Source organism: Protopterus annectens, chromosome 13.part0, assembly GCF_019279795.1.
Source record: "Protopterus annectens isolate FY-2018-M chromosome 13.part0, PAN1.0, whole genome shotgun sequence".
In the NCBI taxonomy this organism is placed as follows: domain Eukaryota; kingdom Metazoa; phylum Chordata; order Ceratodontiformes; family Protopteridae; genus Protopterus; species Protopterus annectens.
This window is the reverse complement of record NC_056747.1, coordinates 398,280,501-398,302,125: the sequence shown is the minus strand read 5'-3', so window position 1 is coordinate 398,302,125 and position 21,625 is coordinate 398,280,501. Positions and strand designations below refer to the sequence as shown.

The window sequence follows — 21,625 nt, the reverse complement described above, 5'->3', positions numbered from 1 at the left end:
AGTGTTCATAAATAAATAAATTAAATGATGAATTGATAATAAATAGTACACCATATCTACATTTAAGGATTCTTCTAACTAGTAAGAGAAGAGAGGGAACACTACAAATCACTAAACGTAACTACAAAATGAAAGACCCACTTAAATAAACTGCTCTGCCTAATATAATGAACTATTAAACACACACATTATAATATAAAGTAAAAACAAGCTGAAATAAATAAACATATCCCCCAAAACAATGTCTCCCAACCCAATACAGCAAGCCCATCCTCGCACACAAAATAGTGCAAATCAAAATACCATCAATTCTCAATATAACATATAGACACACAACCATAAAACACAATATAAAAAGCTCAACCACAATGTAAAACTGGCACTAATGATAACATACACAATGCCCATAGACATGCCCATTCACATAAATCAACATAAATGGATAACAAGCAATTCCACATTCATAAACACAAATCCACATACAATATTACAATAAAAAGACACCCACAACATGCTAACCCCAGTAATAAACAAAAATAATAAATATATGCACACTTACACAACTCCACAAAAAACTTCATTATAAAATACACAAAATACATTATGCATTAACACCTATCTGTACCTATATCTGCACACACACAGATATATAAACAATTTAATTCATTAATAAACTAATAAAAATGCAACCCACACTAACTACTACAATGGTAAACAGTGGGTTACCACTATTATATGATCTTGGACTTAAAAATAAATTTTTGTTTTTCAATTGCCACTTTGATGGATTACGTATCCATGGTGGTGCAGCGGTAGCATTGTTGCCTCACAGCAAGAGGTTCTCCTGTTCGATTCTTGGCTGGAGTGCGGGGAGTGCCTTCTGTGTGGAGTCTGCATGTCCTCCCTGTGGTTGGGTGGGCGTTCGAAAGACATACATAAATGGGCGTGCCTTCGTTGAAGGTTGAACGTCGAGCTGACACCTCTGCGTTCATCAAAATCTACTGCCAATCATTAGCGGACCGGAGTTCCGCTGTGGCGACCTCTAACTGGGAAAAGCCGAATGACAACAACAACTTTGATGGATTATGTATTGAGCAGTTACTTTTTTTAATAATTTCACTTCCAGAAAAAACAACTTCTGTGGAACTGATGCAAACTTATACATAAATAAACAATGAAACAAAATAGAACAATATTTAAGTATACTAACATTCCTAAAAAAATAAAAACTATTTACAGACATTGACACTTCTTACTAACCCAAGTTCATCAAAGGCATGTCTAAAGCTGGCTATGAAGCCTGGTACCATTGACCACATCTCCATGTTCCAAACAAAGTTCAAACCCACCCACCCCCATCTAGGCTAATCCTTAAATCCACAAATCCCATGTGCTAAGTCATTAAAATACACATAGAGAGACAGATAGACAGAAAATCAGAAACTAGAGTAGCATACCCAATCCGGTCACTATGTGCTGCATGACCAATCAAAAAAGAAGCAAATACTACTACTAATAAAAAGTAACCCGATATCACTATGTCTTCCTTAAGCAAAAGCCAAAGTACAACCCTAGTAAGTTGCCTACAAACAGACAAACAAATAAATAATAGAGCAATGCTGCACTCCAGTAAAATAAATGAAAAATGGTGTTTTACACAAAAAAGCAGCCAGAAAAAAACATGGATAAATGAGCTGTACAGTAGTCTGGTATATTATAAATGAAAAACCTTGTAATGTGGGATATAAAGGGTGATTCTAAATTAGGAGCAGTCCTAGACTCCCCCACCATCATTAATGTTCTCCAAGAAGGGCTGACAGACAAATAACTGGTGTCAGAGCCATGGACTAAAACTAAATGCTAAGAAATACATAATAGTGTCCTTTGGGAAGTCATCCATCACCACTAACTACCATATTGATAACACACCCCTAAGAGTCAATACAGTAGTCAAGGACTTGTAGACACACATAGAGAGTAATCCAGCCTTTGACCATCACATGTATGTGACATGATCGTCAGGAAATCTTTCTATGTTGTGCAACTTATAAATAAATGTATGGCATCTAGATCCATTGAGGTCATTGCTTCACTATATTTGGCATTCATCAGCCCTATTATTGAGTCCTTGGTATGATAATGTACCTAACCAGACACATCCAACAATTGGAACATCCACTGGGTTTGCTCACCGTGATGGACCTCCTTTGTATCCACAAAACAAACAGCACAAAAATTACCCATTCTAAAGACCTAAACCTTGCCTGTGATATAAATAGGAGCTTCTGGAGAGAAAGGTATGTATCTCAAAGACTATCCCTTCTTTGGACCACAATCCCCATCCATATGAAGCAGAGTTTCTTCCTAACTCAATTCAAGTTTAACTTGGACAACTGGATGGGGAAGTGGAAATTCACTCCTGATTTGCCACCTATGTCTCTAATGGACCCTGGTAGCCTCCTGTGAATGGTTCATTTCCCAGGCCCTTGCTTGGAAATGTTTCATCTCCCAAGCTCCTGCTTGGATTTATCAAGGGTACCAGAACTTGTCAGAGATTTGGGATGCATGGCTAGGCTTAAAAGGGCCTCAGTGGTCATTAGCATAGTACATACCAAAGAACATATGAGAACTCATTTGTGACTTGTGAATATGCCACTCATCACAAAACGTCCTAGAGATAAAGGCCAATGTGACAACATGGTAATATATGGCTAACAAGGGTGAGAGGTTGGCATAATGGTTAAGGTGTTTACCTTATAAGACATATGGTGCAGGGTTTGATTCTCACATGGGGTAATTGGCTAGGCTTAAAATGGCCCACAAAGGCAGTTAGCCTCGTACTAATCTATAAACCTATGAACCTGTAACAATTTGGACAAAAAGATAAAAGGTGAGTACTACAGCAGGTACAAAGGATTGGAAGGCCTAACACCAATATGAAGACCAAAAACCTAACACAAATTTGGACTGGTTGTCAAATGGTCCAAAATGCACCATCATTATCAGTGCTCATGGCCATATGTACCTCAGTAATATATTCATACTGACTTTGCAAGCTCCTTTTTTTCATCTTAATGCTTCTAAATGATGTGCAGGAGCACTCAGTGTAGAATCAAGTCATCTGTGTAGAGTCAGTGGCATCTGGAAAGGCAATATCATTGTTAAGGATAGCATCTGCTAGAAATGGCTTGACTGAATTAAATGTTGGTTTCAATGGTTAATAGTTCGTGTCAGTGGAATTTAAGATGTGCAAAGCAAAAATGGTAAACATTATATGTCTACACCTCACCATCCAGCCATAAATGAGCTAACTGAAAATGTATACAAATATCGAGGAAGGTTTTAAAAGTCATGAACCCTGATGGTAAGTCCTTATAACACAAGACAGATAATCTTCTTTTGACTTATTGCAGTGGCACGCATGCAGACAGCAAGACTACAACAGCAAAGGCCTGCTTGAACTAACATTTACTCTGTATATTAGATTCAGTGAAATTAGTTGTGCAAAGACAAACACAGCATATTTTACATATGAAACAGAATCACTGAGAGTTTTTTTTTTCTAGCAAGTGTTACTCAAAAACTATGAAAATGGCAATAATAGATGTTTCAAGGGCTGAGTATTTAATATATACTGCTGATGTGGGCATGTTACATACAAAAGATGTGGGCCAGTTAACAAATGTTCAACAGTAAGATGCTGCAGACAACTGAGATTTAAAGAACCACTTGGACAGCTAGGTAATAACCATGGAAGTGATAACTTTCCACCAGTCACCCCTTAGCAAGGCAGATGATAGGCAATGCCATACCTCAGGATGGATGTCTAACCAGGCCTTTGACAAAAGAAAGGTGGATGACTAAGAGTTTCTAAAAGGGAAATGACTGACTGGCTTTGGTTTCAAAAGAGTTACAAACTTGAATTCTGGCAAAAATAAGAATGAATAATCAAGCCTTCCCCAAACTGAGTGACCGATATGACGACCTTCAATAAAGGACACCTCCAAAGGTCATATCCATGCCACTGTGCCAAGTCCCAAAGCCAGAAAAAAATGTCTGAAAAGACCCTCAATACACTAAATTCAAGAAGGGCAGTACATGTATGACTGATGAAACATGTAATACAGAACACAACAAATAATTGTTTATAGTGATATTTAGCACTATCGCTGTTACATATTTAAACTGTACATTACCAATTTGAGAAACAACTTAGTGTGATGGCACCTGGAATTTAAGGGCACTGATTCACAGACAGTAATGCAAACGCATATAGTTATATGTATATCTGTATATCTGGGAAATGTATAAAGCAATGTACATTATTAAGTAATGGGCTTTCTGCTAATAATATATTTGTGTATCTGTGCAGCATGCCTGTCAACCTGTAGACATTGAAAATAGGAACAAAGGCCCCTGAAAAATAGGAACATCTGGCTGAAAATACGGACATCTAATTAGCATAAAATCTGAATACCTAATAATTCATACCTCTTTCGACTTCTAGTAGGAATGTGGGACACTGTTAAAAAATGACAGTGAGTGACAAACTTTGTTGTTGACCCCAGTATGCTGGACATGCGTTGGTTTTCTGTTTCTAGACAACTTCAAAAATCACATGTGATGAGGGGATTTGGAAAACTGTGTAAAGGGATAAATCAAGCCTGAAAATAGGGACATCCTAAAAAAGACTTGAAAATGGAAATGTTCATCCAAAATAAAGACAGTTGAGGTCTGCTGTGCTAAACTGAACCATAAATGGCCCATAAGCAATGGGGCTTCTGCTATAAATATATGTGTATATCTGCACTAGGTTAAAGTATAAATCAGGAAGAAATATAACATATGTAACATGTGTGCTGAAGTACATGTGCTTGTTTGCACAGTTATCCCAGTGTTAAGCTAAGTTGATTCCTGAAGTAGTAAGTAAAGGTTGTCTGCACTGCTGATCTGTGTATAATTATTTATTATGGCAGCATGATGTTATGTTATGATAATTCACCACAGTAGGTAAAAGGGTTTAAATGATAAAGGGAAAAGCATCTCAATAACTGGGTGTAATCATGTATACTCTAAAGAACTGAATGTTCGTTTAGAAGGAAGAAGTTCTGCTGTTGAACAGACTAAGGGCTGCACTGGCTAATCCTCATGATTTAACTACATAATCGGTCCCTATGGATCAGTAGTTTCATGGCCGGTTGGAGATAGTAGTAAGATTTAACTACATAATCGGTCCCTGTGGACCAGTGGCTTCATGGCTGGCTAGGGATAGTAGTAAGATTTAACCACATAATTGGTCCCTATAGACCAGTGGCTTCACGGCTGGCTAGAGATAGTAGTAAGATTTAACTACATAATCGGTCCCTATAGACCAGTGGCTTCATGGCCGGCTAGGGATAGTAGTAAGATTTAACTACATAATCAGTCCCTATGGACCAGTGGCTTCATGGCCGGGTAGGGATAGTAGTAAAACTTAACTACATAATCGGTCCCTATAGACCAGTGGCTTCATGGCCGGCTAGGGATAGTAGTAAGATTTAACTACATAATCAGTCCCTATGGACCAGTGGCTTCATGGCCGGGTAGGGACAGTAGTAAGACTTAACTACATAATCGGTCCCTATAGACCAGTGGCTTCATGGCTAGCTATGGATAGTAGTAAGATTTAACTACATAATCAGTCCCTATGGACCAGTGGTTTTATGGCTGACTGGGGACAGTAGAAAGATTTAACTACATTATCTGTCCCTATGGACCAGTGGCTTCATGGCCAGCTAGGGATAGTAGTAAGATTTAACTACATAATTTGTCCATATGGACCAGTGGCTTCATGGCCGTCTGGGGATAGCAGTAAGATTTAACTACATAATCGGTCCCTATGGACCAGTGGCTTCATGGCTAGCTGGGGATAGCAGTAAGATTTAACTATATAATTGGTCCCTATAGACCAGTGGCTTCATGGCTGGCTAGGGATAGTAGTAAGATTTAACTACATAATCAGTCCCTATGGACCAGTGGCTTCATGGCCGGCTGGGAACAGTAGTAAGATTTAACTACATAATCAGTCAGTATGGATCAGTGGCTCCATGGCCGGCTGGGGACAGTAGTAAGATTTAACTACATAATCAGTCCCTGTGGATCAGTGGCTTCATGGCTGGCTGGGGACAGTAGTTAGGGATGGCGGCTTAAATGTAAAGACAAAGATGACAAACTCTTCTGCCTCACACAGCATTGAAGAGTCAGTCAGAACATCAAGAACCTTGCAGTGACCCTCTCTCCAAGAAAGTGAATTTGCAAATTTTGTTTAGCAGAATATAAAGTATTTAAAAATTAACTGAAAATGCTAAGAACAGAAGGGAGAAATGGTATTTTAGTTACAGTAGGATACCTCCCCATATGTACTTTTGTCTTATGACTGAGGTGTCATTTTAACTTTAGGCAAAAAGTTGGTTGCTACTGAGTCTGCTTACAAGAGCCTCATAGTTTTTCTATATGGCCATTGTCAATTCCAGACAGAGTCCAAAGCATGTGAAATGAATTAACACTTTCAAAACGTTCTACTTTCTCTTCCAAATTCTAGTTAGAAGTGACTTTATTGGTTTCATTACGGGTTACAATCATTCTCTTGTCCCCACACATTAGGAGATTTTGCTGTGAAGACTTGTAGCTTCATTTAGCTAACTCTTATAAAAGTATCAGAGCTCCGTAAAACTAAATCATCTGCATACAGCAGGGTGGTCATACAAGACAAATAAGCACAGAGTTCCTAGAGTACAGGACACACGACGAAGAGTGACAAATCAGATGAACCAGATACAAGACCCTTTTGACAAGTGAAAATGCTTCAAGATTTGTGAGAAGAACAGTCACCAATGAATGATACAGGCAGGTAAATGAACACTGCTCATGTCCTTTTTTCACAATCCACGCTGATGAGGATTTGGCCATTAAGTACTTAATAATGCAACCTCAACAGTGCATCTTATCCTCATATTAGTCCTTCTGTAAAGAGATGCTGATAGGTAACAAATGTCACACTGTTCGTTTCCCTGTGATGTGACACAGGCAGATTGCCAGTTCACTAGTTTCAAACATCTGAAATAAAGGCAACTGTATATAGCTAACTTTTGATTCTGTAAACAAAATAGTTGAAAACAGAAAAGGCCCATTGCTTTCCTATGCATAAAAACAGCAGATAATATATTAGCTGGTCCTGGAGATCATCCTCGTATGCAGTCTCATGATTTATATACCACGTTCTTTCATTCATACATGTCACCTGAAGCTGCATTACTGTCATTTTCCCTCATCCACAAATACGGTTTCTCTCCTTAGGATTATATATTATTGTCAGCACAGACAAGCACTGCAATGCATTTCACTCGAGTTCCAGATTTCAGCATGTCAACTACATGGCCATACTCAGCTTTTTTTATTTTACTACACCATCTATGGCAGCCTTAAAGCCTCATCCTTTGGATAACATTTGAAGATTTTCAGCAGTGTAGTCAATGAATTTACACAGGAGATATATACAATGTGAGATAAAGTGGAATGTTGTAGGAGATGCAAGTTGATACTGACCCTAAGGAATGCAGACACATTCATTTTGTTTTTTTTATTATTTTTGACATAAATACTACAGGATACCTATTTATTTCCAGATACAGGAATGCAACAGCACTCATGTTTGAAATACAGACAGGATTCTGCTTTGCTTCCCCAAAAGCATGTTTCACCTTTGAGAGAAATACTATTTTGCATGACAAATGGTACAAACAATACCAGCACTATATTTCAGAGGTCTAAACTACTTAATGTAAAAGCATACGTGTACATACCCCTCACACACGCACACAGACATGGGTATCTGATAATTTACTGAACACACAGATATACTGAAACCATAATACTGAGTGAAAAACAATGAAATATCAAACTGCTGAAACATGAAAATTACTGAATTAAAATACGTGCAGCAGCATAAAGTCAGAGTGCTGGACTTGACCTCCGCCCCTTTGTGCAGCCTTTATTAGCATTCACATCATATTATACTTACAGGGATTTCAAGGTTTTCATATTTTAGCATTTTTCATTCAGTGTCATGGTTTCAGTATATCTGTGTTCAGTAGTGTTACGCAGGAGACTATGCCTGTGGCTGTGACGTCAAATCTATACATTGCACTTTACCTGGTTTATCTTGTGACTTATTGTTTACTTAAAATATGACAGTGGAAGAAGTGTGTTTTATTACAAACTTAAGTGCACACTTACAATTTTTTGTGAATAGCTTAAGTTTTGTTTCATTTGTTTGTTTTGAAAAACATTAATTTTTCACTGTGATCTACAACTGGCTTTAGCCAAATTTGCAACATATTTGGAGTTTTAAAGCAAATATATTAACTTTTCCATATGTTGACAAAGCATAACATTACTAAACGAGAGAAAAACGTTCTTTTATATATATATATATATATATAGTTATCTTATTATTATCATAAAGCACTATGGTGTGATATGTAAGTTTACAGTTTTCTAAGCATACTTCCTCAGTTCGTCTGTGTCATAAATTGCAGTGACAGGTTAGCATCTATTTATGTATCACAATCCCTCTCATCCATTGTTACCCGTTTGCTACAAAAGTCTGCTATCAGCTAGTTAGGTAATACCCTTTGCTAGTGAGACTCGGGCTGGGGTGCTGACCTAATTGGCATAAGTTCTTAAAATACACATTACACAGAATCTGGTTATCCCTTTAGGCACAGAAGCAGATAGCTTATTATCAGTGTATGCAGTCAGAGATATTACTGTTAGTCTAGCAATATTTAATTTGTTACATGTGGAGAGTTAGCCTTTACCTCAGCCTGTACTGAAATTAAGGCAACAGTGTACAATTACACTAAAGTCAAATGACTTAAAACCTTACCTTTCCTTTTCAGAAGTTGCCTGGCGTTCTTCTGACCTGAAACAGCAATAGACAGTTTTACTTGGAAAGTAAAGAAGAATAAAGTTCTATTGTTGTGTTCATAAGAGCAGAACAAGTTCAGTAGTTTATCCATTAGTTAGTCAGGTTATACTAGGATCTGATTTATGAGGCCAGCATTTACTTGTACTAAGCTAACAAGAGAGCTACCAAAGACAGGGACATGGTATTCAAATCCAGTCTGAAATAACTAGTGCTGAATAAATCTTCTTCCTCTGTCCCTTCTGGCCTAAGTCCATATGGTTGGCTTAGAGACCAGCGTATACTGTGTTCATATATAATTTCAAATTTGTTTTTATTGCTTGCTTTATTGGAGTTTCCTTCTAGTGCATTTTGAATCCTTTCAAGGATTATTTGTAAACTGATCCTCTTTAACAAGCATTTTTTTTCTAACATATACTGTGATCTTATCCATTTTTTATAATTTCATTTATGCTAGTCCTGTCTGTTGTCTGGTTTTCCTTCATCCATAACCCCCTCACTCTTTATTTCTATAAATAGTAAGCTCTGAAAGTAGCAGAGGGCATTGTTTATGAAACAGGCAGTGGATTTTCATTTTAAAGACAATGCCATGACCTTTTCTGTATTTCATGGGAATGGATACAGAAAGTCTGTAGATTTTGGAAGCATGGGCTTATGCATACATGACTTGCAATATACTGCCCCAACCCCTAGGAGAATGTAGCTTTCCTCTAGATCCCCCTAAAGGAAAACAATCAGTCCATCACTCTGTCAAATCCTTGGAAAGGCACAATGTCACATGATCATAATATCCTATCTCTGGGTCTATATTAGAACATTGAAGTTTCAAAACTTCGAATGTTCTAATATCGAACCCTATTCAGCAAAAGCTGAAAACATTGAACATACACAACAGCGAACTTTTTCCTAGGGAAAGAATTTGCTGTTCCAAAACATGTACACACAACACAAGCACACCAAACAAACAGTAATCCACACACATACACCTAAAATCTTACACCTAACCCTACACTAAACTATACACACAACACTAACTATCCACTTACCTTAACCCAAATCCTAACCCTAAGGTCCGTCACTATCGCACAATCACCTCACCCACGCCCTAACCCTAATTCACCTACCCTGCCCTAACCCTAACGTCCACACAATCGCACACTTACTTGACCCACGCCCTACCCTTAACTCACCTAACCTGCCCTAACCCTCACAGCCACACAATTGCACTCATACCTAACCCGCGCCCTAACCCTAACTCACCTAACCCGCCCTAACCCTTACGTCCACACAATCGCACACATACCTAACCCGCACCCTAACCCTAACTAACCTAACCCACACTCAATCGCACACTTACCTGAACCCGACCCGTAACTTTCCACCACAGCGCTGAAAATACCGAAGCAACAGAAACGGACAACCAAATTCTTTCCCTAGGAAAAAATTTGGTTTTCTGTTGCTTTGATATTTTCAGCTTTCGCTGAATAGGGTTCAATATTAGAACATTTGAAGTTTTGAAACTTTGATGTTCTAATATAGACCCCCTATCTCTCAGCGCCCAACAATCCCTCTCATTTCTAGGCTGTTATTTGAAAGTATGTCACTGCCTGTGTGGGCATTTTCTTTGCTTCATAGTAACAGGCCAGCATAAGATATACTGTAATTAGATAAGTCGTAATTTATTCATTTTATTTTGCAATTTGGTTACCATACAGGTGGGCTAGTTTACTCACCCATTTCAACCACAAATCAGGTACAATGCTGAACAGTAGCAACGCTTGTAGCATGTTTAAACAAATACTGTAAACAGTATATAAAGGGTGGATGAGGAGTATGACATCAAATATTTACATTACTTGTAAGAAAAGGAGGATATAGATCACAACACATACTTATAACATTTACAAGATAATTTTCAATTGCATGAGTATCTGCTGTTTCAGGCTGAGATTAGCCAGTGTCTCTAAAGCAGAAGCATTTAAAGTCATTTTGCAAGTGGTCTCAGGTGTTTTTAAATGTGTTTGTAAATGCTGAAAATTCACTGATAATTTTTATGTCTACCAGTAAGTCAATCCATATAGCTGGGCCTTCTCTAGAGAAGGCTTTCTATCCTATTGCTAATATAAATGTTGGTCTGACCAACATGAGTGCATCATCTTGACTATTCCTGAGGGGTAGCTTTGTTCCATGATTAGGAGTAATCACTTAAGTTGTGGACAGTAGCCAAGATGAAGAATTTTTGATCAGTATGTCAGGGACCGTGACAGCAGAAAAGATTAAGGGAAAATTCAGACTTAAAAAACAAAAACACTGACACACTTTGACATACAAAAGATGAAGATATTTCTGCAGAACACTGTCATCACTTGCAAGAATTTGATGTATACAAGATAAAGAAATTTCCATAGACTGTAGAAGAAATGGTTCCTGCAGCAGAAGACATGAAGAGCTTAAAAAAGTGAATATGTCAGCTCAAGAAGATGGATCTTGATAAGTAAGCAAAAAAGCATAAGAGCTTCTAAGCAAATTGTACAGTCTCCCAATCTTTAAAATAGTGGTTAACTGAAGAAGAGCAAAAGTTGCACACTAAACAGGGATGATTCAAAGAAGCCAGAAACTACAGGTGGTTAGCTTCATGTCCGTCTCTGGTCTCTGGCAAAGTGATCAAAAGGATGTAGAGGACCAAGGAAGTAAAATCCCTGAATGTGAGGTAATTGACTGAGGTCAAACTAGCCCTCTGTGATAATTTCTTTGTCTGCTTCACAACAGAAATGATTAAAGGAAATCCAGTGAGAGCATGTATCTGAATTTGGCAAGTCCTCCAGCATAACGATGAACAGCAGGATTACAGTGAAACTAAAAGTAATGGGGTGAAACTGAATATGATTAGATGGGTGGGTAAGAGGTTGTTTTAAGGGAAGTATAGAGAAATGTTAAGGGTATGAAGAAAAAATAAAATGGTTACTAGTGGAGTTCTACAGCCTATAACTATAGACCACTGCTGTTTTATACACTTGTCACTGAGAAAGCATAGCTGACTGCAGAAAAGGATGCATTACATACCTTTCAACTCTCCAGATTTTTGCATAATGTCCTGATTTACGGCTCATATTTTTGGTCTTCTCCTCAGAAGGTTTGTGGTTTTCTGGCAAATCACTAGGATGATCTCAGGATTAAAGTCACTAAATAATGACATATTTTTAAGTTTCAGACTTCATATCCTTTAGAAAATGTATGCTAAAATAAACCCTGTTACTATAGCAACTTTCTAAGTTTATAAGAACAATATTTAAAATATGTTCCTATTTTGGGGCCTTTGTTCCCCATTTTATAGGGCTTTGTCCAGATTTCTTGCACTAAGAGGTTGAGAGGTATGATACAATAATTTGCTGTTGACAGCACCGAGAATAAAGTAGTTGTTGGGGTCAGATAACAAAGCTGCCAACAAGACTTAGTAAGAGTGATGGAGTTAGAGATTAGGAGGCAACTGGGAAGTTGGGATTTCATACAGAAAAGCAGAAGGTCATGCACACCGAAAGAGATAATATGAAGACTATCTTTAGTTTTCATTTTTTAAACAGGTAAGCAAACTGTGGACCCTTTTTCAAATATAAACTGGACTACAAGGATGATAGATGTAGATAGCTAGGTAGATACACAGATAGGTAGGTACAGCATATTAGCATTTAAGGTAGAAGAAAATCTGTCTAATTCCACATAGTCAGTGCCACCACCAAATCACAAAACTATACCTTAACCACTCGGCCACTGTGCCATTTATTAGCTAAGTACAAGCCAGGGACAGAGCTGGAGAACCAGGGAAGTTACAGATCTTGATATAATAATCACCCACAAGTTTGGCAGTAGGAAGCAATGTGTGGGAGAACTCTGACTAACCGCAAACAGGATAAAGGGCTGACTACCAAGGAAACTAGGCTTCAAGGCCCCAAAGACTTCCACTGTATTCAGTACTGGTGAGGCCATGTGGGATTTTGTGCATGGTTCTGGATAACATACAGGGTAAAAGAGAACAGGCCAGATAAAAGAGCACAGGGAAGAGGATGGGAAGTATGTGGAGTGATGAAAGACACGGTATACTGAGATGGTTAGAGACTGAGGATGTCCGGAATATGAGGAAAAATTGAAAGTAATGAGTGTAAATGTTCCCCTAGCAGGAAGGGGCAAAACAGAGAGAGACATAGCAGGAGCATGTCACATAGTAACAAGGGAGGTGTGGTGGAACCGAAAAGTAATGATGAGTGTAGAAGAGGACACAAGTACCAACTTATAAGGAAGGAGATCTAATTAGATGTATGAAAATAGTGTTTTAAGAAACAGTGATATAAACACAGACTGGCTTAAAAGGGGTGCTAACCAGTAAATCGTGTCTAAGATTTGAGTGATCCTTAAAGTAGGAGTGAGGAGGATGGAGGAGAAGGAGACAAAAATGGGCAGCTACATAGACGCCAACTTCAACTTTCCTATTCAGAGGATCTTTGGATTTCTTACACCAGTTTGATAACATTTGTGAAATTAACAAAATGCAACTGAAAATCATTTGTCAAACATAGCTTTATAAGGACAGGAGGTGATAACTTAAGAAAGGGAAGGAAAAAAGAGGCAACCTGAGGGTATGTTTTTTTCTGAAAAAATGGTAAACTCAAAAAGAAACTAAGGGTTCTAAAGTAATATGAGAAATAATGGATCATAACGTAGATACAGAATGATCTGCACATAAGTTAGGAAGTAATTTTTTTCTTTATTACAATAAGTAGTTTTTCTGCTAAGCAAAGAATTGTGTAGTCCATCTATCCATCCAACCACCCACCCACAATCATTTTTGTAATTTTTACACATGGGTTGGGGGTGTCATTACAACACTGACAATCAACTAGAGCCAAGGTTCCCACTGCTGGGACTTGATATTTGATATCTGGCATTAACATCTGTATTTTTGACTTAATTCAGCACTAGCATTCATGCTTTCTGTTGTTTGGAATGAAGTTTAGACATGGGTGCACTACACTGGCAATGCTGTTTTTCCCCTCAATGGTAATTTGAGGCAGTTGTGTGGAAGTGTTGAAGCTCTGTGACTAGGACACAGGAATTAGTCTTTTACTTTATCCAGGTCATTAAGTATTTAGTATTTCAGCCTCTACTGTACTAATATGGTTGTACGTGCCAGAGGTTCCATGTGACTAACATACCTGTGCATGTTTGAGGTTCCATGTGACTAATATACCTATGCATGTCAGAGGTTCCATGTGACTAATATACCTGTGAACATCAGGGTGTGATGTTTCTAATATGCATGCGCATGTCAGAGTTTCCATGTGACTGATATACCTGTGCATGTCAGAGGTTCCATGTGACTAATATATCCTGTGCACGTTAGTGGCTCCGTGTGACCAATATACCCAAGCATGTCAGCGGTTCCATGTGACTAATATTCCTGTGAAGATCAGAGCTGTGATGTTTCTAATATGCCCACACATGTCAGAGTTTCAATGTGACTAATATATCCTGTGCACTTTAGAGGCTCCATGTGACTAATATACCCATGCATGTCAGAGGTTCCATGTGACTAATATACCTGTGCATGTTAGAGGTTCTATGTGATTGATATACCTGTGCATGTTAGAGGTTCCATGCGACTAATATACCCATAGATGTCAGAGGTTCCATATGACTAATATACACATGCATGTCAGAGGTTCCATGTGACTAATATAGCTGCGCATGTCAGAGGTTCCGTGTGACTAATATAGCTGTGCATGTCAGAGAGGTTCCATGTGACTAATATACCTGTGCATGTCAGAGGCTCCATGTGACTAATATACCCATGCATGCCAGAGGTTCCATGTGACTAATATAGCTGTGCAAGTCAGAGGTTCCATGTGACTAATATAGCTGTGCATGTCAGAGGTTCCATGTGACTAATTTAGCTGTGCATGTCAGAGGTTCCATGTGACTAATATACCCATGCATGTCAGAGGTTCCATGTGACTAACATACCTGTGCATGTTAGAGGTTCTATGTGACTGATATACTTGTGTATGTTAGAGGTTCCATGTGACTAATATACCCATAGATGTCAGAGGTTCCATATGACTAATATATGCATGCATGTCAGAGGTTCCATGTGACTAATATATCTGGCATGTCAGAGGTTCCATGTGACTAATATACCTGCGCATGTCAGAGGCTCCATGTGACTAATATACCCATGCATGTCAGAGGTTCCATGTGACTAATATAGCTGTGCATGTCAGAGGTTCCATGTGACTAATATAGCTGTGCATGTCAGAGTTTTGTTTTGTGTGTTTATGTGGGGAATAGATTGCTTCAAGTAGAGGTCGTTTAGCTGAAATCCATTTCTTCAGAACTGACTGGCCAAACAGCATTTTAGAGAAATATTTTACATGTTGATACATTCCTATGAGGTTAGGTGTCCTCAGAGTTAGAGACCATAAGGAGGAAGATACAGTCCTCTAACTTGGTGGTTTTCCCCAGCATAAAAAAATAAAAAGTTTATTCAAAGCACAGTTCAATTAGTTGGGCACAAGTGAATATTCTTTGAATAATCAGTCATCACCAAGATGACCAACATTTGATCATGTGACTAGCCTATATGTCAGAATATCTACACATCATCCACTACTTCATCCAAGCAAACCATGCCCTTGGTTAACTAGCTATCCTATGAAGATGGATGTCTTTACACCCATTCCAAGCATCTTATTCATTACTCCAGTAGGCTGCAGTGTACTGATAGTTTTGTGTCTCAGAATCGGTTGTCAATGTGTACCATGTTCACCAGTGTAGAAACATGGCAGGCCTCTGATATGTCCTTTCTCCTTCCTTTCATATAATACACAAGAGCAGTCTGCTCATGTGGTGTGTAGTTAGCTAGTCTTCCTTTCTTACTGCCTTTATCAGGACAAACCTCATTCTACTGACATTCTTCAACATGCGATTCTCATTTACTCTCCTTTACTGCCCTCTGCCTTCTGTCTTTCTGCCTCCTTCTCATCCCAACTGTCTTTGGTGGCTAACTCTGTGAGCAGTTGGAGTGATGATATGACAGAGATTTTACTGAAATGTGTGCAGACACGGTCCCATCTGATCTACTTCTTTAGCAAAACAACGGAATCCATGCATATCCATAACACCCCCATGCAGTAAAGCTGTATTTCTGATATCCTAACTCAGTAAACAGCTATCAGAGCTAATCTGGGAAAAGGGAAGGTTCAGTGAAAAAACAGTACTCTGATATTTAGCAATCTTATAACTACTTACAAGTTCCTACTAAGAAAATATATCTAACAATGAACTGTATATTTTCTCATATATCAAAGTGCTCAGAATGTTTATTTTACTAGTTAACAAGGTTTTTGCGTTGTTTGAAAGTTTCATAATATTAATAAAGCTGATGGATTACAGTCATATCCTGATAAACTGAAGGTGTGCCTCATGCATTCAGCTATATAAGGTAAAGGGGAAACCATTCTTAGAGTGTTGCGGGATGAGTTTCTATTTAACTTCTTGATTTCCAGGTAAAATTAAAAAATAAATGTTAGATGAATAACATGAAAAATGCAATATTTACAATTACAGATGTCAACTTTTACAACCAGAAATATTGGGTAATATACAGAAAGACGACTTGCCATACAGAATGTACTACAGGACATTATTAAAATGAAGCTGATATGATCAAGATTTAAAAAAGACAACACAATTTTTTTGCATGTTAGAAAATATGTCTTATAAGGATCTGGGCAGCTTATGTTTAGTGTTGATTCTTTGCCATTGCAAACTTAGGCATGTATGTAGCTCCAGGAACATGACCTCACCCCCAGACAGTAAGCTGCACAGACAGATTCTTTTAAATTTAATTCAAAGAATTGACAAACAACAATAATACTTGTCTGATGTTGTCAATTTTTCAGTGGTTCTCTATGTGCTTGTCACATGCATCTATGTTTTTGCAGGGCCCCACCTGCACCCATACCCCCTGCTAATTATGTATACACCAACTTCAAGGAAGTACAGCAGTTGGGAAAGGGCATAAACCCCTCCCTAGTATAAGTTTGATTTTGTCAGTATTTTGTTTTTCAGTCAGTCTTATTACTTTTCAGTCTTTTTTTGTCAGTATTTTTACTGACGATCTTATGTTGTTTCAGTAATTTTCGGTATATATATATATATACACACACACACACACACAAAATATCTATATCTCTCTATCTATATGTATGTATGTAATCTGTGTGTGTGTGTGTGTGTGTATGTGTGTGTATATATATATATATATATATATATATATATATATATATATATATATATATATATGTGTGTGTGTATAATCTGTGTGCGTCTGTAATATATATCTATGTATGTATAATTTGTATGTGCATCTGTATGGCGCAGTGGTAGCATTTTCACCTCACAGCAAGAGTTCCTCTTGTTCGATTCTCAGCTGGAGTGCCTACTGTGCAGAGTCTGCATGTCCTCCCTGTGTTCGTGTGTGTCTTCTCAGGATATTCTGGTTTCCTCTTATGTTACAAAGACATGTATCTGGAGAGTTTCTACCCAGGCTTCTGCTGAAAATTTGCTTTGTTCCAAGTGACTTTATCGGTAAACAAATGTTAAATATATTAAAAAAAAAAAAAAAAAATATATATATATATATATATATATATATCTATACACACACACACACACATATATATATATATATATATATATATATATATATATATGTGTGTGTGTGTATAATCTGTGAGTGTGTGTGTGTATATATATATATATATATATATATATATATATATATATATATATACATATGCACACACACACACACACACACACACATATATATATATATATATATATATATATATATATATATATATATATATACAAAATGTGTATGTGTACTTTGAAACATCAAAGTACCAGAAGATAAAATGTCAAAACATCAATCCCCCAAATAAACTCATGTTTGCAGGGGAACGACCTGCCTTGCACACCCTACCTCCTGCTAATTATATACCAATTCTGAGATCACACAAGAGCAGGGAAGGGGCAAATTCCCACTCCCCGCTGTTCTGTAACCTCCCACAAAGTAGATGCAGGCAGAAGTAATCATATGATTATTCTAACAGTTCTGCCAGCATTGCAGATGTTCGATAATCTGAATGTTCCACTATGCAGACTACTATTATATACTACATACAACAAAATCTGAATATCTTGAACTCTACACGTTTAAACAGGTTTCCATCGATCAAACCCATTGACTCTACCTGTATCCTGAAGAATAGATAAATCAGTATTTTCTAGGGGTCAAGTGAGGAGAAGGACAAATTCCCTTACTCTGTTATCTGCCAGTCTTATGAAACCACAAATTATGGCAAAGCTCTGCAGTGTAAGCGAAGGCAACAAAGCTTTTTTCTTCCACTATTAAAACAACCCAACCCATTCTTTGTTGATAACTTACAGAAGTTAAAAGAAGGTAATTACACTATATCTGTATTTATATCTATCTACACACACACACACACAAGCTAATAACAAGTTTTACTAATACTGATGCAGAAAACACTGGAAAATGGCAAATATCGAATCCACAGAACTACAAACCTAAAATGATCTAAAAAAATATGTGCATATATGTTTGTGTTGTTGTTAAGTGATGCCCACTCATGGTGAGCCTTTGGGTAGGTTGCCTGAACTGCGTTATTCCTTAAGTCAATTGACTAATCACTGACTGAAGGGCATTCATTGTTGTAGTTATTACTTGCATCCATAACAATGTTGAGGTTCCTTTTTACTCTGATCTTCAACATTGCTAGGCATAATGTTTTTTTCTAAAGATCATCACATGAAATGTCTGAAGCATGAAAGACCAAGTCTTATTATTTGAGCTTGCAGAGAATAATGTGGCTTTAGGAATGTCAGTGGTTTACTTAGTATTATTTGCCAACATTTTAATTCAAAGTTATTAGTTTTCTTTCTGTCGTTTCTTTTTTGCTCAACTTTCTCATCCAAATAGCATTACTGAAAACACCATAGTCTGGCAAGTTGAAACTTCATATTCAAAGAAGCACTCACACTAAACGGTATGCACTTAGAAGTTCATGACAACTATTAGGTGTTCTGCTATACCCATATTTCACAGTGCAGAGATATAACCACTACACATACCTAAATTTTTCATGGCTGTTCTGCCGATTCACCATCAGATTTCTTTATTGTTCATCATTTCATTACTGATACTTGATCAATGCAGGCTGAAGGCGCCTCCTCTTTCTTCTACTTCTCCTTCTAGAATAAATCTGTTAATTTTACCAATTGTCACAGTCATTGTCTTTGTTATGTTAAGGTGCAAACCTGTTTTGAAACTATAATATTCAGTCTTGATAAGCAGATATTTCAGATAGTTTTCACTTTCAGACATTAATGTAGTATTGTCAGCATAGTAAAGGTTGTTAATTTGTCCATGAATTTTCACACCTCAGTTTTTATTTTCACACACTCCTTCTCTAATGATCTTTTCTGCATGTAAATTAAACATTTATGAGATAAAGTTTGTCTTACACCTTTGTCAAACTGTTGTTTATTGATTGATGTGAAGACTTTGCAGCAGAATTATTTGGTGTTCTGATACACCCATGTTTCTTAGTGTGGCCTTGAGTTTTTCATGATTTGTGCAGTCGAATGCCTCGCTATGATACATGGAAAGCCATGTCATTGCCTTTTGGTATTCTTTTGTCTTTTTTATGTGTCCCATTCAAATCTATGCATGGTTTTCCTTCTTCCTCACTGGTCCTAAATACCACTTGCACTTCTGCCAGCTGTTTTTCTGCATATATATTATAAATGCCACTAAATCATTTTGAGAAGAATCTTGCTGACGTATAGGATCACAGTAACTGTATGATAACCTCCACAATTAGTCAAATCACTTTTCTTTGAGATTGTTATGAACTCAGACCTCTTCCAGTCAGACACAGCTGTATTTAAGTGTTGTAATATTTTGTTAGGAAGGCCATCAGTGCCTGGTGTTTTGTTCTTCAGTAACGCTCTCAATGTTATTTCTACTTTTTTCACCATGTAAGAATTCCTATCATAATGTACAGCTCAAAATAACTTATCTGTTTGGGTTTTACAGTACAAGGACCCAGTGCAATATTTCCATCTTTTCTTAATCTTCTCAGCATCATTTGTCCTATATCTGTATATGTTTTTAAGCATTCCAACTCAAGGCCCGAGTTTTAACTTCCATAGTTTTAGAAATGCTGATCTGTTTCTTCCTATAGTATTTTCCGATTCTGTCCCTCAGAACTCATCACTTTAATAATTTTCACTTTATATCATGTTGGCAATTTCACTTAAGTTCTACCACTGCCTTTTTTCTCCTTTAGCTTTAGCTTCTTAACATTTTTGAGGAATATTTAATGTTTCACCAGACAACTGTTCTGATGTTGCTTTTCCACTTTTTTGCAGGAAGTCTTCACTTTCTTGTAACTGAACATTTCTGGTGCTTCTCATAACTCTTATTTGGTGTTCTGCCATTTCTGCCCTAATGTACCCAGTTTGTTTTATAGAAACTTGAACACTAAAGGTATTTTTCAATAAGACCCACAACCTTCTGATCTTCCACACCCAAAGATAAGTATGATACCTGTTAACCCACTGACACTGTATAAAGTATACTCTGAAGATAAAAAAATATCTGTTAGTTGATGACATTGTCACCACTTTGTCTACAGAGTAAAGATGCCATCAAAGTCCCTGGTTTTCCCACCAAGCAGTACTTAATTAACTGATCTGTTACTGTTTAAATCATTCTTTAGAGCCTCCTGACTGATTTGCTGCTGTTTAAAACATTTTTTTTCAGTGTCTCACTATTTTTCTGCTGTGTTAAATATTATCTAGTGTTTTCTGCTGAAACTAGGGTAGTTAGTAACTGTAGCATAGTTCAGATCCAGGCCTGCTGCTTCTGGAACTGTTTGTAATGGTTTGTTTGTTCTGAGCATGTTTTCCAGGCCATCTTTGATTGGAAGGGGCCTATCTGCACTTTTGTGACAGAATTGTGTTTGATTGTCACCTGGCTGGTAAAGGTAGGCCAGTCTAGGGCTTGGAATAAGCATTCTCATTGGTCCTTTTGAATTTTTTTTTTTTTTTTTTTAGTTTAGCTTCTGGTATTTAAGCCCTGCATCTGAGCAGGTTTCTGCTTGTTTACACTGAGCCAAACTGATGTGGGCTACCAGCCACAACTTTGAGCTGAGATACCAGAGGACTAGAAACTTCTGAGATTAAAAAAAAAACATAAGGTTACCTGTTTGTTTTTTTTTTTGCTTGCTTATACTATTTGTTGCATGTTTTTATTGTCTGCCGTCTACTTTTATACTATATTTATTTACTGTGTACTACACTACACTGTTACACTGCAATTGCTTGCTACCTTGTGCCTGTAAAATCAAATTTTATTGCTGTCTTCACTGTTGAGCTATGCTGTTTCCACTGTTTGTTAAATATTTACTGGTATTTTTTCACTGTTTTAAAGCTGTCTGTTCTGCCTGCTCTGCTTTCCCACCAAGCAGTACTTAATTAACTGATCTGTTAACTGTTTAAGTCATTCTTTAGAGC

At 37.4% G+C, this 21,625-nt stretch overlaps 1 protein-coding gene across 2 annotated transcripts in view; it reads right to left on the bottom strand.

Annotated features, from left to right (window-relative positions):
• Window positions 1-21,625, bottom strand: part of ATCAY (ATCAY kinesin light chain interacting caytaxin) — a 644,371-nt gene that overhangs the window by 15,967 nt on the left and 606,779 nt on the right. For both annotated transcript variants that reach the window (XM_044054019.1, XM_044054020.1), the window contains one exon: window positions 8,927-8,962. In XM_044054019.1, coding sequence (XP_043909954.1) covers window positions 8,927-8,962 — 36 coding nt within the window. The remainder of the gene's footprint in view (window positions 1-8,926; window positions 8,963-21,625) is intronic.